Below are 20,844 nucleotides of genomic sequence, written 5' to 3'. Positions count from 1 at the left end.
TGAATTTTCCGTGTGAACTGTCCCCCTGAATATTGGAATAATTGCGAGTTTTCCGTATGTCATTAGTATAATGGAGACTGATTACAGTGGCTCCATTTATTTTTAATCAGTTATACGTGAGTCGAAGTCCTGGTGACAGTCGAGCGACGTAGATGACGCGTATTTTATTCCATGCTAAATTATTTTGACAAAGTGGGAACGAACCCCCATTTACCTGCACGGGGGGAGTATAAATTTCCGGATTAGAGAGGAACGACTTCAGTGATTCACGAGTTGGGAGATCCCTCAGTGATGGAGAATTTTTGGATTTTGCTGGTCGGCTTGGCGATTGTGGAAACGAGTCCAACATGCAAACAGTATTTAAAACCCCATTGACCCTCATTTTTATTTCTAGACTTGATCGGTCATTCCATCAGTATTGATTATTATTTCGAAATTATTATTTTTTTACGTAACAATGTTTTTCCGGAAATGATTATTCCCATTTCTTCCTGAAAACAACTGCACGGATTCAATAACAATTACGTATCTTTTTCGTGATTTCGGAGCGAAATGTGGTTGTAGGAAATTTTACGGAACTGTCACGGAATTTTTCCAGAGCGTAATTTTCATTTGGATGTCCTGTGAAAAATTACGATACCGTCACTTAAATTTTCTGAGTCGATTCCGTAATCGATGAGCGAACTGTGAGTTCCGTAATTTTTACTGAACTGATTTTTCTCTCCGTGTGATAATTTTTCATTCTTAAAAATAAAAACAAACAAGACTATTCAATAAGTTTGAAGGGACTGACAACGGAAATAACACAAATTGATGGCAGAATAGTATATTGTGTTACGGGCGCGTAAAGATCCACTTGTTCGCACGCGCGTGTAACACATTCCATTTTGTGTGATACCTGCCGAGCGTGCGTAAAGTAAATTCGAGTGCGTAAACCGAAGCTTTAAACCCAAGAGTTCAAACACGTACATTTATTACATTAAAGAAAGGAATTTATACAACGTTCCACATCTTTGTGACGACGTAGGAATTGGATGAGATTTGGATGAGGTACACCCAGAAAAATGGTTCATTAGAATGAAATAAACTGTATTTGAATCAAATAAATTTTATTTACTTCAAATAAACCATTTTTCTGCGGGAACAGATGCCTGAAGTGAACTTTGGAGGCAGATATCACAAAGACAATATTACCAGAAAAAAAGTTCTCGCCATCGGGATATTACGCGTTAAAACAAATGCTAAAAAATATAATCAGAGAAAGTTCACAGCTGAAATACTTTGATTTCTGAAGGAAAGGGGAATTGAGAATAGTCCCAGTAACCGAACCCCATTCGCTGTCTGAAGGTCCTCATTGGGATGAAGCCAATCAGGTTCTCTACTTTGTCGATATCTCTGCACAGAAAATGATGCGCTTGGACCCAACGACAAACCAAGTTACCGAGGCGTACATAAGTGAGAAGTTTTTCATTTGTTTAAATTATCGTTAAATTATTAAATAGTCAATTCGTTAATATTACTCTTAAATTTTAATTATTTACGTAAAATGATTTTTATATTGTTTCGATTTTCCTCTTACTGTGGGAAATTCGAGAATTACCAGGAAGACTCCGATTGTTGCATGAAAAATATTCCAATAAAAGGTCAAAATGGTATATTCCCTCCAGAGAATGGCCCCGTAGGAGTGTTCGTCCCCGTCTCCGGTAGAAAAAATACATTCCTCGCTGGGAGTGGTACGGATCTCGTGGAGGTAGAGTGGGACCCCAGTTGCAACGATTCAGACCCTAAAATCACGGTTCTGTCCAGAATCGATGTGGACCGCAATTACACGCGATTCAATGACGGCAAGGTCGACCCCGCGGGTCGCTTCTGGGCCGGGTCTATGGGGGAAAAGGGGGGCGAGATACTCGACGACATGGGGTCTCTGTACAGATTCGCAGCGGATGGAACTCCCACGAAGATTCTCTCGCCTGTCTCCATCAGCAACGGACTCTGCTGGAGTCATGATAATTCAACGTTTTATTACGTCGATTCGCCCACTCTCGAGGTCGTCGCTTACGACTACGATGTGGCCACTGGGGATATTTGTGAGCATGAAATACGGTGGATTCGCCGGAGCGTTCGGTTATTTTTCTTCATTGATGATTGTGCTTTCAGCTAATAAGAGAGTCATCTTTCCTATCGAAAAAATTTATGACGGTGAGGTTCCTGATGGGATGACCATCGACAGAGACGGGAATCTCTGGGTGGCGATCAACGCTGGTGGACGAGTAATTGTTCAATTGTTTCATTGTTTATTTGTTCCTTTTTCTGTAGATTATGATTTTTCTGTGGATCTCTGCTGACATTGTTCTGTAACAATAGCAAAGGATAACAGAAGGCCATCGTTTTCTCGAAATTTTTAAACAAATTTCCTGCTCAAAATTATTAATATTTTTTGAACCCAAAGCACATTGATCTTCATCACCTCCTAGAGATTAATGTGCTTCGATTTTTAAAGATATCGATAGTTTTCAGCGGGAAATTTGTTGAAAAATTTGGAAAATTAAGGGCATTCTGTTACTCCTTAAGGATGTTCTACGCCCTTTCTGCCAAAATTTTCGTTTTTTTAATTTTTCTGGCAAACTTATGATGGAATTGACGTGCAAAAATATAACGTTTTTGCGTTTTGTCATTATTTAATGACTGACGAAATCTTAAGGTCGTGCGAACATTTTCCTGCGTTTTCTCTGAACTTTTAAAAAGAATCCCAAAACTGTAGAAAAAACGCATGAAAATTATCGCACCACTACGCAACTTCGTGAGCCATTAAAGAATGACAAACCACAAAATCGTTATATTTTTTCACGTCACTCCCATCGATAATTTGCCAGAAAAATGAAAACAACGTCAATTTCGGCTAAAAGGGTGTCGAACATCCTTAAGCCCCGCCTGAATGTTTACTTCCGCTTCGTTCGTCCCCCGTAATATTCACGACTATATGATTCCCCAGGTGATTCAATTCGACCCAAACACCGGAAAACAGCTTAGGGTGGTGACCATGCCAGTGATGACCGTCAGCAGTGTGGCCTTTGGCGGACCCAATCTCGACATCCTCTACGTGACGTCAGCGAGGGATTCTCTCTCCCCTTCCGAACTTCGAGCCCAGCCCTCCGCCGGTTCCGTTTTCGCTGTTCACGGGCTCGGGGTCGTTGGCGACCGAATGCTGGACGTTGAAATGTAATCCCTCGTCCATTCGAATAAATCCACACAACAAATTAGGGAATAATTTAATCGGCATGTTTATTTCAATGAATGCATATGTGTCATACAAATCCTCCAGCTTTGATTAAACTATTCAACATTATTCGATAAATGGTTTTTGATTAGAAAACGGGCGATTTAATGTCAGTTTTGAGTCAGTCATACAGAAGAAAATTGTAAGGTCTTTTGATAAATCGTTCGAGCAACAGAAATGTACACTTTTGTGGCAATTTCTAGGGTTAGTTTTCGGTTACATTATGGTGCAGGGCATGGCACAGCATAGGGGGAGGCAAACCGGTACCACAGCCTTGCCACTGCTTTGCTTCTGCTTGCTCTTGGAGCCTTTCTCGTACTCGTACATTCCCTTGCCGCGTTCCCACTGGCCCTGATTGATTAAAAAATTATTGGTTATCAACAATTCCCGAATAATTGAATGAAGATGAATTTTTTTTTTATTATTCGAGCTTCTGCAGGTGCTTAACAATTGGATTTTTGCACGAAATTTTTCTTTTTGAAGATGAAAACTGAATAAATAATATGGAAAAGGTATTTTTCCACTCCGAAAATTAATTCAAAATAAATAAAGTGTTAAATATTTTTGGTGGAAATTTACAGCACACTTCTTGGGAATTTTTGTCACATTGTCATTCCACTGACATTTCAAAAAAAAGTCGTCAGTGAAAATGTTTTTCTGTATAATACGAACTAAACATATCCTAGAAGATTGGGTGGGCACCCTAGCCCAAAATATTAAAAAATCAATGAAAGCTCTACATTTCAGTTCAATTATTCCATGAGAATTAATACAAATCAGAAGAATTAACATATTGTGTTGAATTTCTAGTGAATGGAAAATTCAGCGTAATTAGAGGTCGAGGGAATTTTCGTCTTCCTACTGCCTAAAAAATTAGAATTTCCTTGAATTTTCCGTAAATTCTGAAATTTCACGATTTTCATTTATTCCTTCAAAAGCGAATTCAAAGGCACTCTCCTAAAAATTACTAGTCAACTGTCGATGAAATTGAAATTATTTTCTATTCAATTACAAAACTTTTTCATTTATTATTATTCTTCGGAGAAAAAAAAATGCGGATCCAGTGTTGTTCGTTCAATTTCCTTATGTCATCATTTCCGATGCAATTCAGATATTTTAAATCGTCTATTACACCGTTATTCTGCGTTATTCATAAAGATGAAAACATACACAGTCATCAGTCGTAAATTTGATATCCAATAATGAAAATATTTATGGTGCAAAGCTCCAGTCAGTTCCCCTATTGATAAATTGTTCGAATATTTATAACTACTTACCCCTCCCTCCTTCATCGCCATAGAACTCTCCTCCTTCATCCTGAACTCCTTCGTCCCAGGGGGATAATAAACCGGTGGGCCTGCAACGTTCTTGCTTTGTACTACTGGAGGCGAATGTTTCGCAAACTCCACTTCCTTCTTCGGCGCATCGCCATCCTTGACCCTATTCTTCTTCTGAATTCTGTCTTCCCTCTGAATGTCAACCAGCACCTCCCGCTGGATTAGAAAAATAACAAATACAAACATGAAAAAATACCACGAAGGAAGAAGCATTCAAGACCTTCAAAGTAGTGTGAAGATAACCCAAATTTTAAATTTTCAAAACTGAAATAAATTCTGAACGGAAGTCAAGGTGAAACAGAAGGGAAGTCTCATTGTTCTCGAGCTCTAATTCAATCCCTGAACATGAAAAATTTTTTTTTTCAAGTGACTATTCCAAAAATGTATTCGAACATTTCTTGAATATAATTTTTTTTTTCATTTTTTTTTCTCATCACTTATGAGTGTCAAATTATTTTTAATGGATAACTTTTTGCGATGAAGAGGGAAATATTTTTGAATACACAGGGTTATCACCAATCGCAATACCCTAGTCAAAAGATAGTCGATTGTAAAATAATGTTTGAGGAAAGAATTTGATGGTTTAATTTCTTAAACAGAATTCATGTCAAAATAATTCATGAGTAATTATTAATAATTACTTAATGATTAATAATAATTAATAATGAATGAAAATAATTACCAATTATTAATAATTAATTAATAATGATTTATTATTAATTATTAATTGTGTGGGCATTTAAGAAAATTATTTTTTCTCGCTGCATTCAAGAACTGAACTGAAGTCTACGCAAATTACTTTAACGAACCTCGGAATCGGAAAAGGAAGCCATGAGGTCATCCACTCTCTTCGGTGGCCCCTCCCCATTACTCGGCCCTTTTCCATTGACGGGGTACAATTGCGTGCCCGTGGGGAATGGTTTCGGCAGGAGTACCTCACGGTCGTGCAGATTATGGGTCTCCTTCGAATATTTGTATACACTGGAGCCTCCAGTTGGTGGGGGCGGGGAAGTGTAGTAGCCGTGAGGTGAGCCGGGTTTGTCGGGATAAAGCTCTTCAACTCTGTCAATGACTGTTGTCGTTGTTGTCTCAGTGTAGGGAGGGTGGCTGGGGTAACCCGGATGATCAACCTGCGATTGAATCATTCTTGATCAAGAGGAATGATTTATTTCAATTCATTAAACTTAATTTTCATCTAATTGCGCTGAAAAATGAAAATTTTTGGACTGAAATTTCAGGTGCACTCTGACAATTCATTAATTTATTCTATTTCATTCCAAGGGCTCTCCGAATTAATTCTCGCGATCATAATTTTTTTTTTCTACTACATTTTTCCTTTTTTATTTTTTATTTTGTATCATGGTATCACTACTGAGAGAAGGCACATATTACATGCCATGCAAAACATACAATAAAATAAAATAATTCAAAATTCCACAAACCCTATCCGGCGGCAAGTACCCGTTATCGTATCTCTCATCCCTGACAATTATTTACATGAAACTTGAAGGAATTAATTGAAAATTTAGCGTAATTTGATACTGAATATTCATGTTTTGATTAAAAATTCAAGTAAGTTAGAGAAATTATGGCTTTCTTCTACTAAAAAATTTGGAATTTCGTTGAATTTTTTGTGAAAACTTAAAATTTCATGATTTTCCTCCTAAATAGAATTTTATTTAAATTCTTTTCCCTGAGCTACACTGTCAAAAAATTTTGTATTGAAATTTCAGATGCACTCAGACAATTCATTAATTTATTCTATTTCACTCCAACGACTCTCCGAATTAATTCTCACGTTCACAATATTTTTTTTCACTAAATTTTTTCTTTTTATTTTGTATCATGATATCACTACTGGGAGAAGGCACATTTTTTCATTATATGCTATGCAAAACATACAATGAAATAAAATAATTCGAAATTTTACAAACCCTATCCGCCGGCAAGTACCCGTTCTCGTATCTCTCATCCCTGATGTAGAAGTTCTCCTTCTTCGTAGTGGTCGTCTCATAATTCACGGGAGACGGCGTCAGGGGTTTCCCGTACGTCGGGGAGCCATGAAGATCCTCGTGATAGAACTTGGACTCTTTGTGCAGAACTGAGGACTTCTGACTCACTTCGGGAGTGCTCGTGTACCTGATCGGACTCGCCGATCTCTCCAACGTTTTATCGATCTTGTAGGAGACCGTTTGGTCGAGCCCCGTACCTCCTGGTGGGACATACGTCTCGGGGGCACCGGGCAGCTCGTAAGTGTAGGTCTTTATCGTGGTCGTCACCTTTGTGTTCGGCCCGGGAGCCAAGTGCTCGGGCACCGGGACGCGCTCCACTCCGAACTCCTCGGTACGGTCTCTCGTGTGGTAGTTCGAGGAGATCGTCTTTGACTCCGAGGGGTAAGCGGATGTTTCCCGGATTATTTTCACTTCTTTCGATTGATTATTCCCCAGGGGCGATGGCTGCTTCGCGCGGGAGGAGGAGTAGGTGTCGCCGTAAACCTGATTAGTCATCCGGAAATATTATTTTGTGACCCAAGAGTGGAGTTTAATATTTTTAAAAAGTATTTTTTCATTCGTGTCTTGACGAAAATTACTTTTTCCACTTGCGTCGGAATATCATTGATTTAATCTACATTATTAAGATTTTCGGGTAAAGAATAACGAAAAGTTTAATGAACTTTTAGAAAATCATAAATTATTCTATTCCTCTCAGGAGTCCTCCTAATTAATCATTCCTGAACATCATTTAATAACGCCAGTGTGAATTTTATAATTTTCAGAAAATATATTTGACTCGTGTCTTGCCAAAACGGCCTTTTCCACTTGCGCCGTAATATTCCCGATTTGTATCGACAATCTTCGCATTCTCAAGGTAAAAAATAGTGAAAGGTTCAATTACTAGTTCTCTATTCACTGTAGAAGTTTTGGTACTCCTCTCCGGACTCCTCCGTCTCCTTATAATCTCTTCGTAACTTCTCTCATGTATGTCGTCACTGCAAAAAAAATTGAGTAGAGAATATTTCAGTAGATGAATGAATCTATCACATGTGATTCATTTTTTTTTACTGCCAATAAACCGTCAGTTACACAATGAGCCGGAATTTGGCCGAGCGCCAGATGCGTCAACGATATTTCTGTGTAAATTACAGAAGACCGAGAAAAACTTGGGAGAATGCAGATATTCATATAGTCTTATACTCACGATAATGGCACAGTATTCGTGGATAATGCGTTTTCCGTTGTTGCGAATGAATCTGTAACATATCATGTCTTCAATCGTCTCAAAATTCAATCTCATTTATAAAATTTATGAATATCCCAAGGAATTTCACACGCAGAGAAATTTCTATTTCTATTTTTAACGATTGCAATATTCGACTCTTTGCAATATTTATTTATATTATATCGTATTTTTTATCATATGAGAAATAGAATGCAGGAGTATCCCCGCCACACTCGAAAATTTACTATTTAACGTAGTAATTTTGAGAACAAATGAAAAACTACGACGTGCTGGATGAAAAAATACGGCTGACAAAATTAAAATATGATGGAGTCTGTTGGAAAAATTACTGTTGAACGTAGTAAAAATTGAGAGTCGGTATAGTGGAAAATGGTAGCATAAAAGTTAAATTTTCAATTGACACGAGTAAAATTTAGGAGGATAAACATGAATTTTTACTTCGTCGGTTAAAAAAATATTCTCTCCCCCTTTCAAAATGAATATTCGCGGAAGAGGACGAGGGAGAGGGGGATTTTTTTGAATAAACGAAGTGAAAATCCATATTTAATTTTTTTTATCATCCTTGAAAATTATTATCAATAAATTTGCTTCACGAATATTCATTCTGAAAGAGGAGGGGGGAGAGGAAGGATTGAATTTTTTAGAATTATAGAATCCGCCACCCGGGCCATTGCGTGGTGGACGGCGGGAGGACACTCCAAGAATTGGAAACAATCAACGCTCTCGTTGTCCGCTGGAGTTTTTACTAGTCAACACAGTAATTTCTGCAATTTCCTCGCGTAAAATGTAGGAGGCGCGAGAGTATAAATTAATTTTTTTAAATCGTAATAAAAAATTACAATTTAACATAGTAAAAATTCATACGATTTGAGTAATTTCTCGAGGTTCAATAGTAAAAATCGGTAAAAAAATAAAGCGTTTTTAACACTTCTGAAAGTAATTTTTTCGTTCGTTCATTTTATACTGCTTTGCCCGTTAAAAATTACTATGTTAAATTGTAAAAAAATAAATAAATCAAATTTTAACGTTTTTCCGGTATTGTCCGCGATTACTACGTTCACATGGTAATTTTCAATTTTATATCTCTCCCTGTATCGATTACTTATTCCCCTTTTATCGCATTAATTTTCAGAGTTGTAGTGAAAATTTCTTAGAAACCAAAACAATTACAAAACCTCAAGTGAAATTTATTACAAATTTTTCTTAATGCTATCGCTTTCTATCCCGTCCACTGGTTCACAATTTTTCCCACACGCTATACGCGAGAGAAATCAGGCTGAACCATAAACCATACCGGAGTAATTCCTAATACGGCGATGTATTACATTAAGTCTTCAAAGAGCCTCTCAATTCTCTTCATTCCCGATCCCTCACCAGAAACTCATTAGCATCTCGACAAGATTTCCTTGTGTGAAAAAAAATTATGAGAGTCATAAAGTGCCCGAACGACCTTCAATTTTATTTTCATTATTTTTAATGTTTTGTTTGGCGACAAGTTCGGTGCTCTATTATGTGATTCGACCAGTTATGCAGAGTACCTATTCGCAAAACGCATCTGAAGAGATTTTGCTCTCACTTCAAGGCCGGTATATTCTCGACCTTTCAACGCGACGTACGGGATTGGCCGCAGTCCCTCTTTGGATGTTTACGCGGGCAAAGTGGGTACCAAGGACGTCGAGGGACGTCGCAAATGTTGGAGGAGGTGAATTGGAATTATTGAATTATTGAAGTGCTGCCCTTATGACTCGAGTCATTGAGCATTTCCAAAAAAAAAATTCTAAAAGTTATTGTTTTCATGGATAAATTACTGAAATTAATTCTGCGGGCAATGAAGATGGGATTATCTCATGCTGCAATTTTTAAAAACTATAAGTATGAATGAACGATTTTGCAATTGGCTGTTTTCGAAATTCTCGTTTCAATTGACTATTTTTGAATAACCATGGCCATTGTTGTCATATCTATTTCTGTTCTCAGTTCTCGGCGATTGCGGACGGATATTGTTAATATTAATATTAATAATTAAAAAACTAAACGAAAAATCGTGATTGAGCAAGTGTCAATATTTTTTTTTTTGTACAAAATTCTCATTTTGTTGATTTTCACGTGGAATGCTGGGTTGAATAATGGTTTTTACACAATCTTATAATTATTTATAAATGCGAAAATTGTAATTAAATGGTGAAAAAGGGTCGATTTCGAATCTCCTCGAGTTTTCAGGTAATTGTTTGCAGTTTTTAAAAATCTTTGAATTTCAATATAACCGTCTAGAGCTACTTGAGGTCGAGGATTATTTCAGCTTTTCCCTATTTCTTATCGATCATTGACAGCCTCTACTTATTGAGTGGATTGAAATACTCACCAATTGGTTTTCCATCTTGATTCTTGCTATACTGATAGGAAACTTGCTTGTAGGCTACGGTTTTGCTCTGTCCTGGCTGGACCTGTTGAGAATTAACGGAAAAGGTAATAAAATGACTAGACCAATAACAGATTTGATTGCTTAAAAAATGAATATTTTCTCCTGAGAGAAAAAAACAGTTCTACTGAAAAATTATATGTTCCCCTAAAGAGATCTTTTGCCGTGTTGAATCAATTTACTTGTGGACAAAAAAGAAAGTTTCCACCAAAACACGATAATTTTCGTAGCCGTAATTGTTCTCGTGAGACATTTACATGTCTTTCGGGTAAATACATTCGTTCTACAGAGAATTATATGAGGCTCCGGTTTTATCAAGTGAATGTTATTGAGTAGTGTATATCTTTGTCCAATAAACACTCATAATTTCCATGGAACAAATGATAATTTCAAGAGGAAACTACAATTTTCTTGCCGATAACTGTGTTATTGGCAAAACTAAATAATTTTGAGGGGGCAATTTTTCTTTGGGAAAAAAATATTCTTTCCTCGTCAATGTATTCTTTCTATGGTATAAACCTATGGAGTTACAATAGATTATATTTTTTCCTGCCAACAGTTGGAATTCTTCTAGTGATATTTCTGATGATCACGACGAAAATTGAATTTTTGTGAAAGATATTAAATTTCCTTCTATCGAGTTGATTAATTTTCCTCAAGTAAATCTGTTCCACCCCATCAAATATTCTCACGTGGAACATGTAGTGAAGCCTGAATTCAACTTGGAATTTTTCTTTAAGGAAAGTTTTAAAAGCTGTTAAAAGCCTCAGATTAAAATTTAAAAATGTTTCAAATTAAAACTTTCAAAAGTCTCAATTCAATATAATAAATTTGAAAATAAAACTGTTTTTGAAAAGTGTACTATTCATCTTTTAAGATTTTTTCGGTCACTGCCATTAGCCACATATGGCTAATAATCATCAAGGATTAGCATGACTCGCTGCAGTCAAACGAGAGATGGATACGCAATGAAAGAGAGACTGGGTGCAGAAATAAAAAAAATGAGTTGTAAAAAGAGACTCGCCTCGACCGGCTCGCCTTATAAGAGCATAGAGACAGGCCTGGGCTGTTGGTGAGTATAACACATGAGCACAAAATGACACTGTGAGCATTCAGCATGGGCACGCGTTGGCGGATTGGTAGCACATTTGAATTCCATGGAATTCCAGGGGATACTGGAGGGGCCACCGACTGAATGCCTAATCGTGGCATTGTATCTGTTTCACGCTCGTGGAAATTATTCGGAAAAGTATTTTTTATTAGTGGGCGATACATCTAAAATTCATGCGGCTGAGGGGATTTAAACGATGAATTTTAAAGGATTTAAACGACTATTTGGAGAAATTTCAAATGAAAAAGAAATCAACTCCATAATGAAAATCAATTATACTTCGTCTTTAATAATATTCTAGACAAAATAAATGTCAGCTACTTCAATTATAAATATAACAATTATAAATGCCATTATTACTACAATTCATGCGACTGGGGGAATTCAAAGGATGAAATTCAAAGAGTTTACACTACTATTTGGAGATATTTCAAATTAAAAAAAATCAACTGTGGAGTTGAATCAACTGTGAGTCTTCACTAATATGCTAGGCAGAATAAATATCAAATACTTCAATTATAACTACAGTAATTATGTCAATAAAATTGTAATTCATTTTAAAATCACAATTTAATTACGACAATCCCGTAAAGTCTTTTGAATAACGAATAGACAAATGAAATCTCATGCCTCATGATCTCACCCGAATGTGCATCATCTCCCCGGAAGTTGGATCATCGCGCGGACCAGTTTATAGACGAGGAAGTGGTTAGTAGTACAAAATAGATTCTGGAGATGAAGTTATTGTCATGTCTTACGTTTCGTAGTTCAGCGTCAAGTGACTCGAGACCGGGAATACCACTGCCCAGACCTACTGGGGCTGCACTCACGTATTTTTCTGTTGTCGTTGTTGTTGTGCGTATTGGTGAGGTCGATCTGAATAGCATAATTGTTCTTGATCCACTGTGGACGAGACCGGTTGATCTTGAATGGTAAATCACTCACCTGACTTCGGTGACTGTTCTCACCGGGTTTGCCGCCGATCTGTATTCGTATTGGGGGGAAATCGGGCGTCTACCGCTGGGGGTTGTACTCCTTGAAACACTTGTTTGGAGATCTTCCAGGAGGGCGTCTGGGAAAATTGAGGAAAATTGAATTGAATTTTTTTTTTTGGATTTTAAAGAAAATTGGAATTAAAATGATTGAAAATATAAAAAAAAATTATTGAAAATCTTTTCGTCATTGAGTATTGAGATTTATCGTGAGTAATTGATAAACTGTAGAATTTTTAGCCCTGCAATCAGTTTTGCAAATTCGTAATTAGTAGTTAATGAAAATTATTCTCATTAGAGCTCAAACTACTCACGCTATTTGATCATAAAAAATGTGAGTGTATCAAGATTATGCTGGTTATTTATGAATTTGAGACATTCAAGATGATTGAGGATTTAAAGAGACGTAAACATCAGATTTTTCAAAGTAACTCATTTTTCATTTTTGTTCATTCTTAATTTATCTCAAAAACTAGTTGTTATGGACAAAAATATCAGAAGAATTTTTTGTAGCTTATGAAATTCTCTACAAAAATGTTTTATAACATTTTTTCCTAAAATTACCCACTATCGACATAATTGAACATTTAGAAAGATACAAATATTGAATTTTTCGAAGTAAATTTTTTTGACGTTTGCTAACTTTTAATTTATCTCATAAACGATCAGTTCTAGACAAAAACATCAGAGGAGTTTTTTGTAGCTTATGAAATTATCAAAAAAAAAATCTCACAACATTTTCCTCTAAAAGTATTCGCTCTCGAGATAATTAAAGATTCAGAGGGATGTCAACATCAAATGTTCAAAATGCCAATTTTTAAATTAAATTAATTTAAATTATTAAACTATTGGATATGAAAATTGAATGAAAAATATTAGACACGGGTAATTGGAAACGTCATCATTGCTTCATCAACTAAAAAATGAGAAACTACGCATTCTGTATTCTTCGATGATTGCATTTTACGCAAGTGCCTCATGTCACCGGATTTGTTAAACCCATTAATCCCTGTAGCATGCCCGCGACAACAATGAATGAAGTGAACGTGACGGTCAGAGGCGGGAGGCCAAGCGTGATCTCTCAGTATAAGGTTACAAGATTCAATGTGAAAGGGTTAAAAAGGAGATTTTTGATAATACGGTGGAGAATTTATTTTACCCAAGTTGTTCTCGAGGCTGCTGGCCGAGTTTGCCGAGTGGCCCTGTCCAGATATAGCACCACCATGACTCACGTATTTTCTGCTCACATGTGAGCTCTCCCTTGTCGATGGCATTGCCTACAATTTTTTCCTCACCAATGCTGAAAGCAAAAATCGAAAAATCTCCAGAGGACATTTTTCCGAAAATTGGAAAACGCGATAAATTTGGAATAATGGAGACGATCTCGGCGCGTCTTCTCTCCTTGTTTCAATTGGGGTCAAGGAGCATTGTCACTCTTATTCAGAACACGCCAAATATAACATTTACGTGAGCATCACTTCCCTCCTTCCATCGCTCTTCATTCCAAAATCCAAACAAAAGTCTCTATTTTTACTCGGCGTGAAAATAAAATTTATCGAAAAAACCGATGCACTTGTTGGAAGATAAGCATGATGATGCTGAGAGATCAAAGAGAATGGTGAGGTCATAAACACCCTTTCGCAGAATTTGAATGTGAGAACAAGGTCATGAGTCATGTGGATCAAGGGTAATTTGTCTGACGGGTCCGGTACCAAATTCACTCGGGCTAATCGCAATTTATGAGTTGGGAATGACTAAAACTATCACTCGAATGATGCGTAAAAGTTCAATTGCTTCTGACAATTAATTTCATCCGGTCAATTTTGTTTGAGGAAATTGAAATGTCAATGGAAATAAAATGAAAGAAAATATAATGAAATGAAATGAAATTCATTACAATTCTATGAAACATGAATAAACGAATCATAATTCTCCAAATCATTTAGGTCAGAGGAAAATAGAATAATTGTACTTTCTCAATATTGCGTTTACTAAGGATTTCTTCGAATAAAGTTGATTAGAATTAATAGCTAGAATTATGAGATTATCCCACATTTTTGACGTTGAGGATAGGAAAATTGAGGATCTGAATGCAATATAGTGAAAATGATGATCGATTTTTTCACTTTGAGCAAATAATATTAATATCCAAATACAAAATTTCTGATGTGAATAAAAAGAAGCTGTGACTCAATATTCCAAATGGAGTTTTAATTTTTAATTTGGTGCTGAAAACACGAGATGACAATATTCTAAGCACGGAATTATATTGCTGAGATGAACAACAGATTAATTGAATTACCGTGTGAACTAACTAAAAATTGATGACAGTGTGGGCGCGCACTTCTACCAGAGTATCAACAAACATTGAATTCCAGAAATTCAAACTCTAAAGTCTGTTCTAGAAGAATTGAATTGTAATTATGATTAAAATCTTATTCAGTGAGCATAGGAATTAGAACACGAGCAAATCATTCATTGTAATATGAAAATTTAACAGCTGATAAATTGGGACATACGATTCTCATCGGTCGTATTGCTTTTTGCAATGAGAATGATCATAAACAATTGATGGCCATAAAGTAAAATACAATAAGATAAATACCCCTGATTAAATTTCATAAATTTATTGATTAATGATAATTAATGATTTCAATAAATACTCTGCATTTGAATTCCTGATAATGAAACGCGATAATGTATTCGTCCGTTATGGAATATTTCCGCCGCCAATCGTCTCAGTGGGATCTACATTCATCTGACCGCTGCAGCACTTCCATTAGTAATGAGGAATGCAATTCAACCGTAATTATACTTCTGCGGATATTATACTCACTATCAAGGGTGTAATTTGCGCAACTGCGTGAATAGAGGATCATTCATACGTGTACTTAGTAAGCCCGATCAATCTCAACAGGAGTATGATGTAACGGACGTGTATCGATTTGATAGCTACATGGAGAGCTACTTCTCGATTCTAGATAAGCATAATTACACGTGTAGTCTGAGAAGCCCGGGGGGAGTGGCGATCAAAGTCATTTCAGTGTGTTTGCCGACGATCTAGCATTTTGCATGCATAATTTGAATGATGTTTTGTTATTAGTGGATAGGAAAATCGGATGGAAAGCATTTGATAAGGATTTTTCCATTAGGAGTGAGGGAGGATGAGAGAAGCTCAAATTGGGTTGTCATTTACAGAGTTTTCAATGGATTTCGTCTAAATGCAGAATATATTTCAATAAACACTCTTCAAAATTTAAAGCATCGGTCGATTTTCTGAATTTTGGGCTAAATTTGTTGAGGAGAATAGAAGTCTTCAACCATTTTTGTGATATTATAAGGAAATTCTGGTAATTTATCGGTGAAAATAAAAAATGATACTGAATATTTCAGATTTAAAATTGAATTGTTTTTAGAAAATAAGAAATTTGAGTGGTTTAAATTTCAAATGTTGAATATTATTCGCAAAATTGTAATATTATTTCATGAATTTACAGAGAAACTTAACATTTCCCAAAAAAATCGAGTCGACAGGTAATTTTTCTCAAAAAATATGGACGTCTTCATCAACGAAGAGTGAAAATCTTCAGAATTTACATGCAAATTTTCACGATTGCAATATTCTCCATTAAATTGCAGGGAAAAAATCAAAATAAAACGTACGAAATTCCAAAAATGTGAAACGTATTTGCTCTTCCACCGGAAATCCCTAAACCACTCCTATTTTCTATTTTCCCTTCTCATTCTCACGTTTATTTGCATTCCAATACAGTCTCAGCTGTATCAACACTAAAATCGACCGTGATACAGATATAGATCTCTCGTAATGCCGCCCGCGCGTTCGAAATGGTGGGCGTATGACGGCGATCCTGAGTGCAAATAATATCGATGATATCGAACGCGATCGGAGATGGATTGATGTGGGTTTGGGCTTACCCCTCATTTTTTCTCCGGTAATTACTGAGTATGTGGGCAACGGAGAGCTCAACGCCGCGAATGGGGAACAGGGCCAAGACACCTGTTGCGTCACACAAATTTCTTGACTTATTTATGAGTTCTCCGAAAAGAGGAAGAATTGGCATTCGTAAACATGAAGTTACAGCTGTTTGTTCTACACTATTGAGAAAAATTGGCATTCCAAGGACAGGGTGGGAGTATTTTTCACATGAACGTGAATATTTAGTGCTAAAATTACAGAATTTTTGATTGTGATTAGAATTTAAAACTAAAAGATGAATTCATCTGAATTTCCCTAATTTTTTCTGAATGATCAACGGAAGTTTCCCAATTTTCGTTGATTTTTCAAGTGAAATTTCATTGGAAATGTCACATATTAGTAAGTTTCGGAATTGTGTAGTTAAATTATTAATTTTGCATTAATTTAATTGCGATCTGAATTTTTTCCCCTTTTGGAAATGAAATAAACAATTTTCAACTTAAAAAGACAGTTTTTTTTACCAATCGTATTGTTATTATTCTTATTTTCTTTTAATTTCGTTGATACAATTTTTTCTATGATTAGACAAATCCTTGACGAATGATGAAATTTAATGCGAATCTAGGGCATTCGCTAGGAAATTCTATAATCAATTTTACTGTTCAATTTTTCAATAAACAAAATGACTAAAAATTCAATAGTCATTCTTTGCGATGAATTTCGATAAATTTCTTTTTCTGTACATAACGTTCACATTTTTCTGAGAAGGCTTGGTGTTGGTTACTGATGATGATAATATTTATGAAAACAAAACAAAACAATAGAGAACAATATCTATATATGCTGAAATTAAAAGTAAAATACATCATAAAAATTATCAATTAGAAAAATCTCTTGACTCTTCTGAATTGAATATCTCAATTAAATACTGAATTTATTGAAAAAAAAAATCAGAATAAGCGCCTCATAATAAGAATTGAAAAATGAAAGGCGCCAATGTGGAGACATTCGTGCGAGGACAACTCACGTGCGTCTGGCGAAGTTAAGTGGGCGCGTGAATAACACGTTCATATACATGTGCTTCGTGCAACTGTCACCCACGCGCGTCAGGAGTTACGAAAAAAGTTAGGGAGAGAGACGGAGATTGAGACAGAGGGAATCGGACGTGCTTCAGTTGCTAATTACGGTCATTTGTACCCGCTAATTAGCATTATTTCGGGAGGATGGGGACGCTCGGGCGGACTGTGTCCGAGATCGTCCGGATTTCGGTGCACAATCGGGGTTAATTCGAGGGGATGTGGTCCACTGACCGTGACAATTCGATTTGTTAAATACGAATGACAGCGCCGACTCCGCTTTCGCGATAATTACAATTCAGTAGCGAAGTGGTAAAACGGTTTACGTCGATTTCGACTATTGGCCATTTCTCAGTGAATATCTCGGAATCTAAGAGAGATGGCAAAACTTTTGTCAGAACCTTTTTTGTAGCACTTAATTAGCTCTAGAAAAAAGGTTATTACGAAAATTTCGATATCTCCTGTAGATTCGGAGATATTCTTCAAAAACTCAATGAAGAGATAAGTCGACTTAAACCGTTTTACCACTTCACTACTGAATTGTATTTTTTTAATGGGCATTGGATGCATTTGGATGGGAAAATTAATGGCAACGGAGATGTATTGCGCTGCGGATTACGCGGTAATTCATTCGAGACCTTGTCAACATCAAAGATCATGAGGGCAGTTGGTGTTATACTGAGCAAAAGTGGATGACTAAACTCCTTCACACCGGACTATATTCGGCTAGCCGTCGCTACTACTCTGCGCTATAAACCTCAAACACATGGGTTTTGGCATTGCGCCGGGGTTTTTAAAAGCCGGGCTCACTCGACGTATACCTTTGTACCCCAACGGAAATATTATTGCTATACTATTAATTCGGGTAAAATTAACCTCGAGTTTTGGCTGGGAATGAGCAGTAAACAATTTGGTTTTTTAATTTTTAGGTCTTTGAGGGGGAGAGGGGTCAAGTTAGTGGACAAACAGGCGGATTGTTCGGAAATTATGAATTGTTTGCAAATTTTGCGGGGAGAAAGTAGAAAAAAATTGAAGGAATAAAAACAGGAAAATTTATTTCGCTAAAATAAATATTTTTTTCAATTTTTTAAATAATAGATCGGTTTGTTCGGAGGGGGTAGAGTCCACGATTTGTAGAGATGATGTTAAACTCGCTGAAGTAAAATGTTAAATGATATTTGTTGTTCCAGAAAGAATTTGAGTTTTTTAGTTTTGAAGAATTTTTTCTGTCATTTTATTTGGTTTTCTTGGTATGATTTGATTGCGGAGTATGACAGAGGTTTGGGCGGAGGAGAGAGGGTCAATGTAGTGTAACAAATGGTCGCATTATGGATTGTTTATCCTTGAACGTCTGACCCTGCGAAATTTGATCGCTTTCATCCTGTCAAATTTTGATGATTGTATGGAGAGACTAGACAACAATTAGAGAAAGAAAAATTAAGAGTTCATTTCGTTAAAATAAACATTCTATTTTTTTCAATGACAGATGGTTTTGTTTTGAGGGGATAGAGTTGACGATTTGTGAAGAATATTATCTTAAACTCATCGAAATTAAATGTGAAATAACACAAAATGCTGCTCTAAAATTGTAAAAAGATTCAAATTTTGGAAATTTTTTGCCCATTTGTTTAATTTTCTTATTATCGTTATTTATATTTCGTTGAAATGAACATTCAATTTTTTTCTGTACTAGATAATTTTGGTTTGAGGGGATAAAGTCAACGATTTGTAGAGAAAATTTGGTTAAATTCATCAAAATTAAATGATAAATAATCCAAAATGCTCCTCTACAAACAATTTCAATTTTTAAAGAATTTTTTGTCAATTCGTTTAATTTTCTGGTTATGATTTGATTGCGGAATATAATAGCGGTTCGAGTAGAGAAGAAAGGGCCAATATAGCAAAATAAATAATCAAATTATTTCAATTTATTTAAAAAATTGAATTAAAAAACAAACTTCGACCATTTGTTTCGTCAAATTTTGATGATTGGGTGAAGACAATCGAGAAAAATTAAATAAATAAAAAATTGACGATTTTGTTCGTTAAAACGCGCATTCTTTTGTTTCCACAACAGATTATTTAGATTTTTTTAATGAAGTCGACGATTCGTAATAAAAGTTATCTGAAACTCACCGAAATTCAAGTGTAAATAATCCAAGACGTTCCACTGAGAAATAGACTTCACAAAATCCGAAAAAATATTAGAACGCAATTATCGCGGACAGCGAGTTGTGCCGCGAGAGTGTCTGGCCAGCACTGGCCTCGTCCACTGGCGGTACTCTTCTTCTCGTGTCGAGCAGCCTCTCAAGACGTGGGGAGATCGAGACGGTCACTTCCTCGCGTACACGCTTGCGCGAATATTGCGGGACGGGTTCTCGGCCGGGTTGGAGGCACGAATGCCGGGCAGTTGTCACAACTCATGTATTGTTGGGTCCACCTACGTGATGGCTGTGTGGAGGGGCCCTTCTCGGTTCGCGAGGGAGAGGCACGACATTCCGAGGTCGTTCCCTTGATCGGTGAACCCATGGCGCCATTCGGACGTTACGTGTTTAGGGTTTTTGTGAATGATTTTTAATGACGTAAAGTCTTCAGAAATTCGGAAGTTGCCATTTTCAGTCGAATGAAACTCTTCATTTGAATGTTTTATGTTAAATTGAACAATTTTTTTGTTGAAAATGTTTCGATTATATGGAAAGAATGATTGAGTCATTCCGAATAAAATTTATTCAGTTCAAATAAAGAATTTTTGTCTTTTTATGAACAAAATTTAATTTTGATCGAAGTTGTTTAGCAAAAATTATGAAATAATTCAATGAATTATGCACTCTGCGGACTTGTGGACAAAAGGTTTCCACCAAAACATGATAATCTTCATAGTGGTTATATAATCGTTTGGCCCCACTTGAAACTTGAACACGATAAGAATTTCCGAATTTGGCACGAAAAATTCAGACGAAAATTTTCAACAATTCACATATGTGTTTCCTCGTTCAATTCCTCGTCCATAAGTATTGAATAATGATTTGACCCTATAATTGGCCTCCGCTGTCATCTGTATTTCTCGAACCAAGAGAATTTTTCAAGATGAAAACAGATATGTGAACAGCGAGCAATTGGAATGTGGAGTCCACGCCTAAAAAAAATTATGAAAAAACAACTCGACGGAGTTGTTTTGCCGGAAGTTTGTTAGATGTGCTCCGGGAATATCTACGCATTCCACTTATTACGATCTTGAAAAGTCACTAATCAACACTGCGCTTATGTCATCGTTCATATTTAGTGCTGGGGACAATCGGTCAGTCTGTTGCAGATGATCGCCTGCAATTCCATTAGCATATCATGTTCAGCTGTATCTCCGCGGTTCGGAGTACGTGAATTATGGTGAATTCCACTGGTATGTGTGCGAAGGCGTCCGGAGGCTGTGAGCGACCGTGAAACGGATGTGGACCATT

General features: G+C 36.3%; 2 protein-coding genes across 3 annotated transcripts; one reads left to right on the top strand and one right to left on the bottom strand.

The window, feature by feature from the left end:
• The first annotated feature begins 152 nt into the window (after positions 1 to 152).
• LOC107040552 (regucalcin) lies at positions 153 to 4,016 on the top strand. Its single transcript, XM_015260677.2, has 5 exons — positions 153 to 356; positions 1,295 to 1,455; positions 1,668 to 2,087; positions 2,158 to 2,270; positions 2,993 to 4,016. The coding sequence occupies exons 1-5, from the start codon at positions 292 to 294 to the stop codon at positions 3,221 to 3,223; spliced, it is 990 nt and encodes a 329-aa protein (XP_015116163.1). The 5' UTR covers positions 153 to 291; the 3' UTR covers positions 3,224 to 4,016.
• LOC107040551 lies at positions 3,258 to 19,767 on the bottom strand. Of its 2 annotated transcripts, none has more exons than XM_015260676.2 (11): positions 19,526 to 19,767; positions 13,536 to 13,698; positions 12,330 to 12,456; positions 12,143 to 12,260; positions 10,217 to 10,298; positions 7,813 to 7,864; positions 7,510 to 7,603; positions 6,549 to 7,109; positions 5,424 to 5,744; positions 4,555 to 4,770; positions 3,258 to 3,628 (listed from the first exon to the last, which is right to left on the bottom strand). In XM_015260676.2, the coding sequence occupies exons 2-11, from the start codon at positions 13,648 to 13,650 to the stop codon at positions 3,494 to 3,496; spliced, it is 1,821 nt and encodes a 606-aa protein (XP_015116162.1). In that variant the 5' UTR covers positions 13,651 to 13,698; positions 19,526 to 19,767; the 3' UTR covers positions 3,258 to 3,493. The 2 variants fall into 2 exon arrangements, with proteins under 2 accessions (XP_015116162.1, XP_015116161.1); XM_015260675.2 differs by having other exon boundaries at positions 13,536 to 13,676.
• Positions 19,768 to 20,844: the final 1,077 nt, after the last annotated feature.

Source organism: Diachasma alloeum, unplaced genomic scaffold (assembly GCF_001412515.2).
Source record: "Diachasma alloeum isolate Michigan unplaced genomic scaffold, Dall2.0 Dall_scaffold_00338, whole genome shotgun sequence".
NCBI classification, from domain to species: domain Eukaryota; kingdom Metazoa; phylum Arthropoda; class Insecta; order Hymenoptera; family Braconidae; genus Diachasma; species Diachasma alloeum.
The sequence above is the reverse complement of the archived record's forward strand: the minus strand, read 5'-3'. Positions and strand labels throughout refer to the sequence as shown.

Coding starts and splice junctions, on each gene's coding strand:
- LOC107040552 (XM_015260677.2), top strand. CDS start 292: ATGGAGAATTTTTGGATTTTGCTGGTCGGCTTGGCGATTGTGGAAACG. Junction 357..1,294: donor ACGAGTCCAACATGCAAACA/GTATTTAAAACC, acceptor TGATTTCTGAAG/GAAAGGGGAATTGAGAATAG. Junction 2,271..2,992: donor CGATCAACGCTGGTGGACGA/GTAATTGTTCAA, acceptor ATGATTCCCCAG/GTGATTCAATTCGACCCAAA.
- LOC107040551 (XM_015260676.2), bottom strand. CDS start 13,650: ATGCCATCGACAAGGGAGAGCTCACATGTGAGCAGAAAATACGTGAGT. Junction 7,604..7,812: donor ACGAATACTGTGCCATTATC/GTGAGTATAAGA, acceptor TTTTTTTTGCAG/TGACGACATACATGAGAGAA. Junction 3,629..4,554: donor TGGCGATGAAGGAGGGAGGG/GTAAGTAGTTAT, acceptor TTAATCAATCAG/GGCCAGTGGGAACGCGGCAA.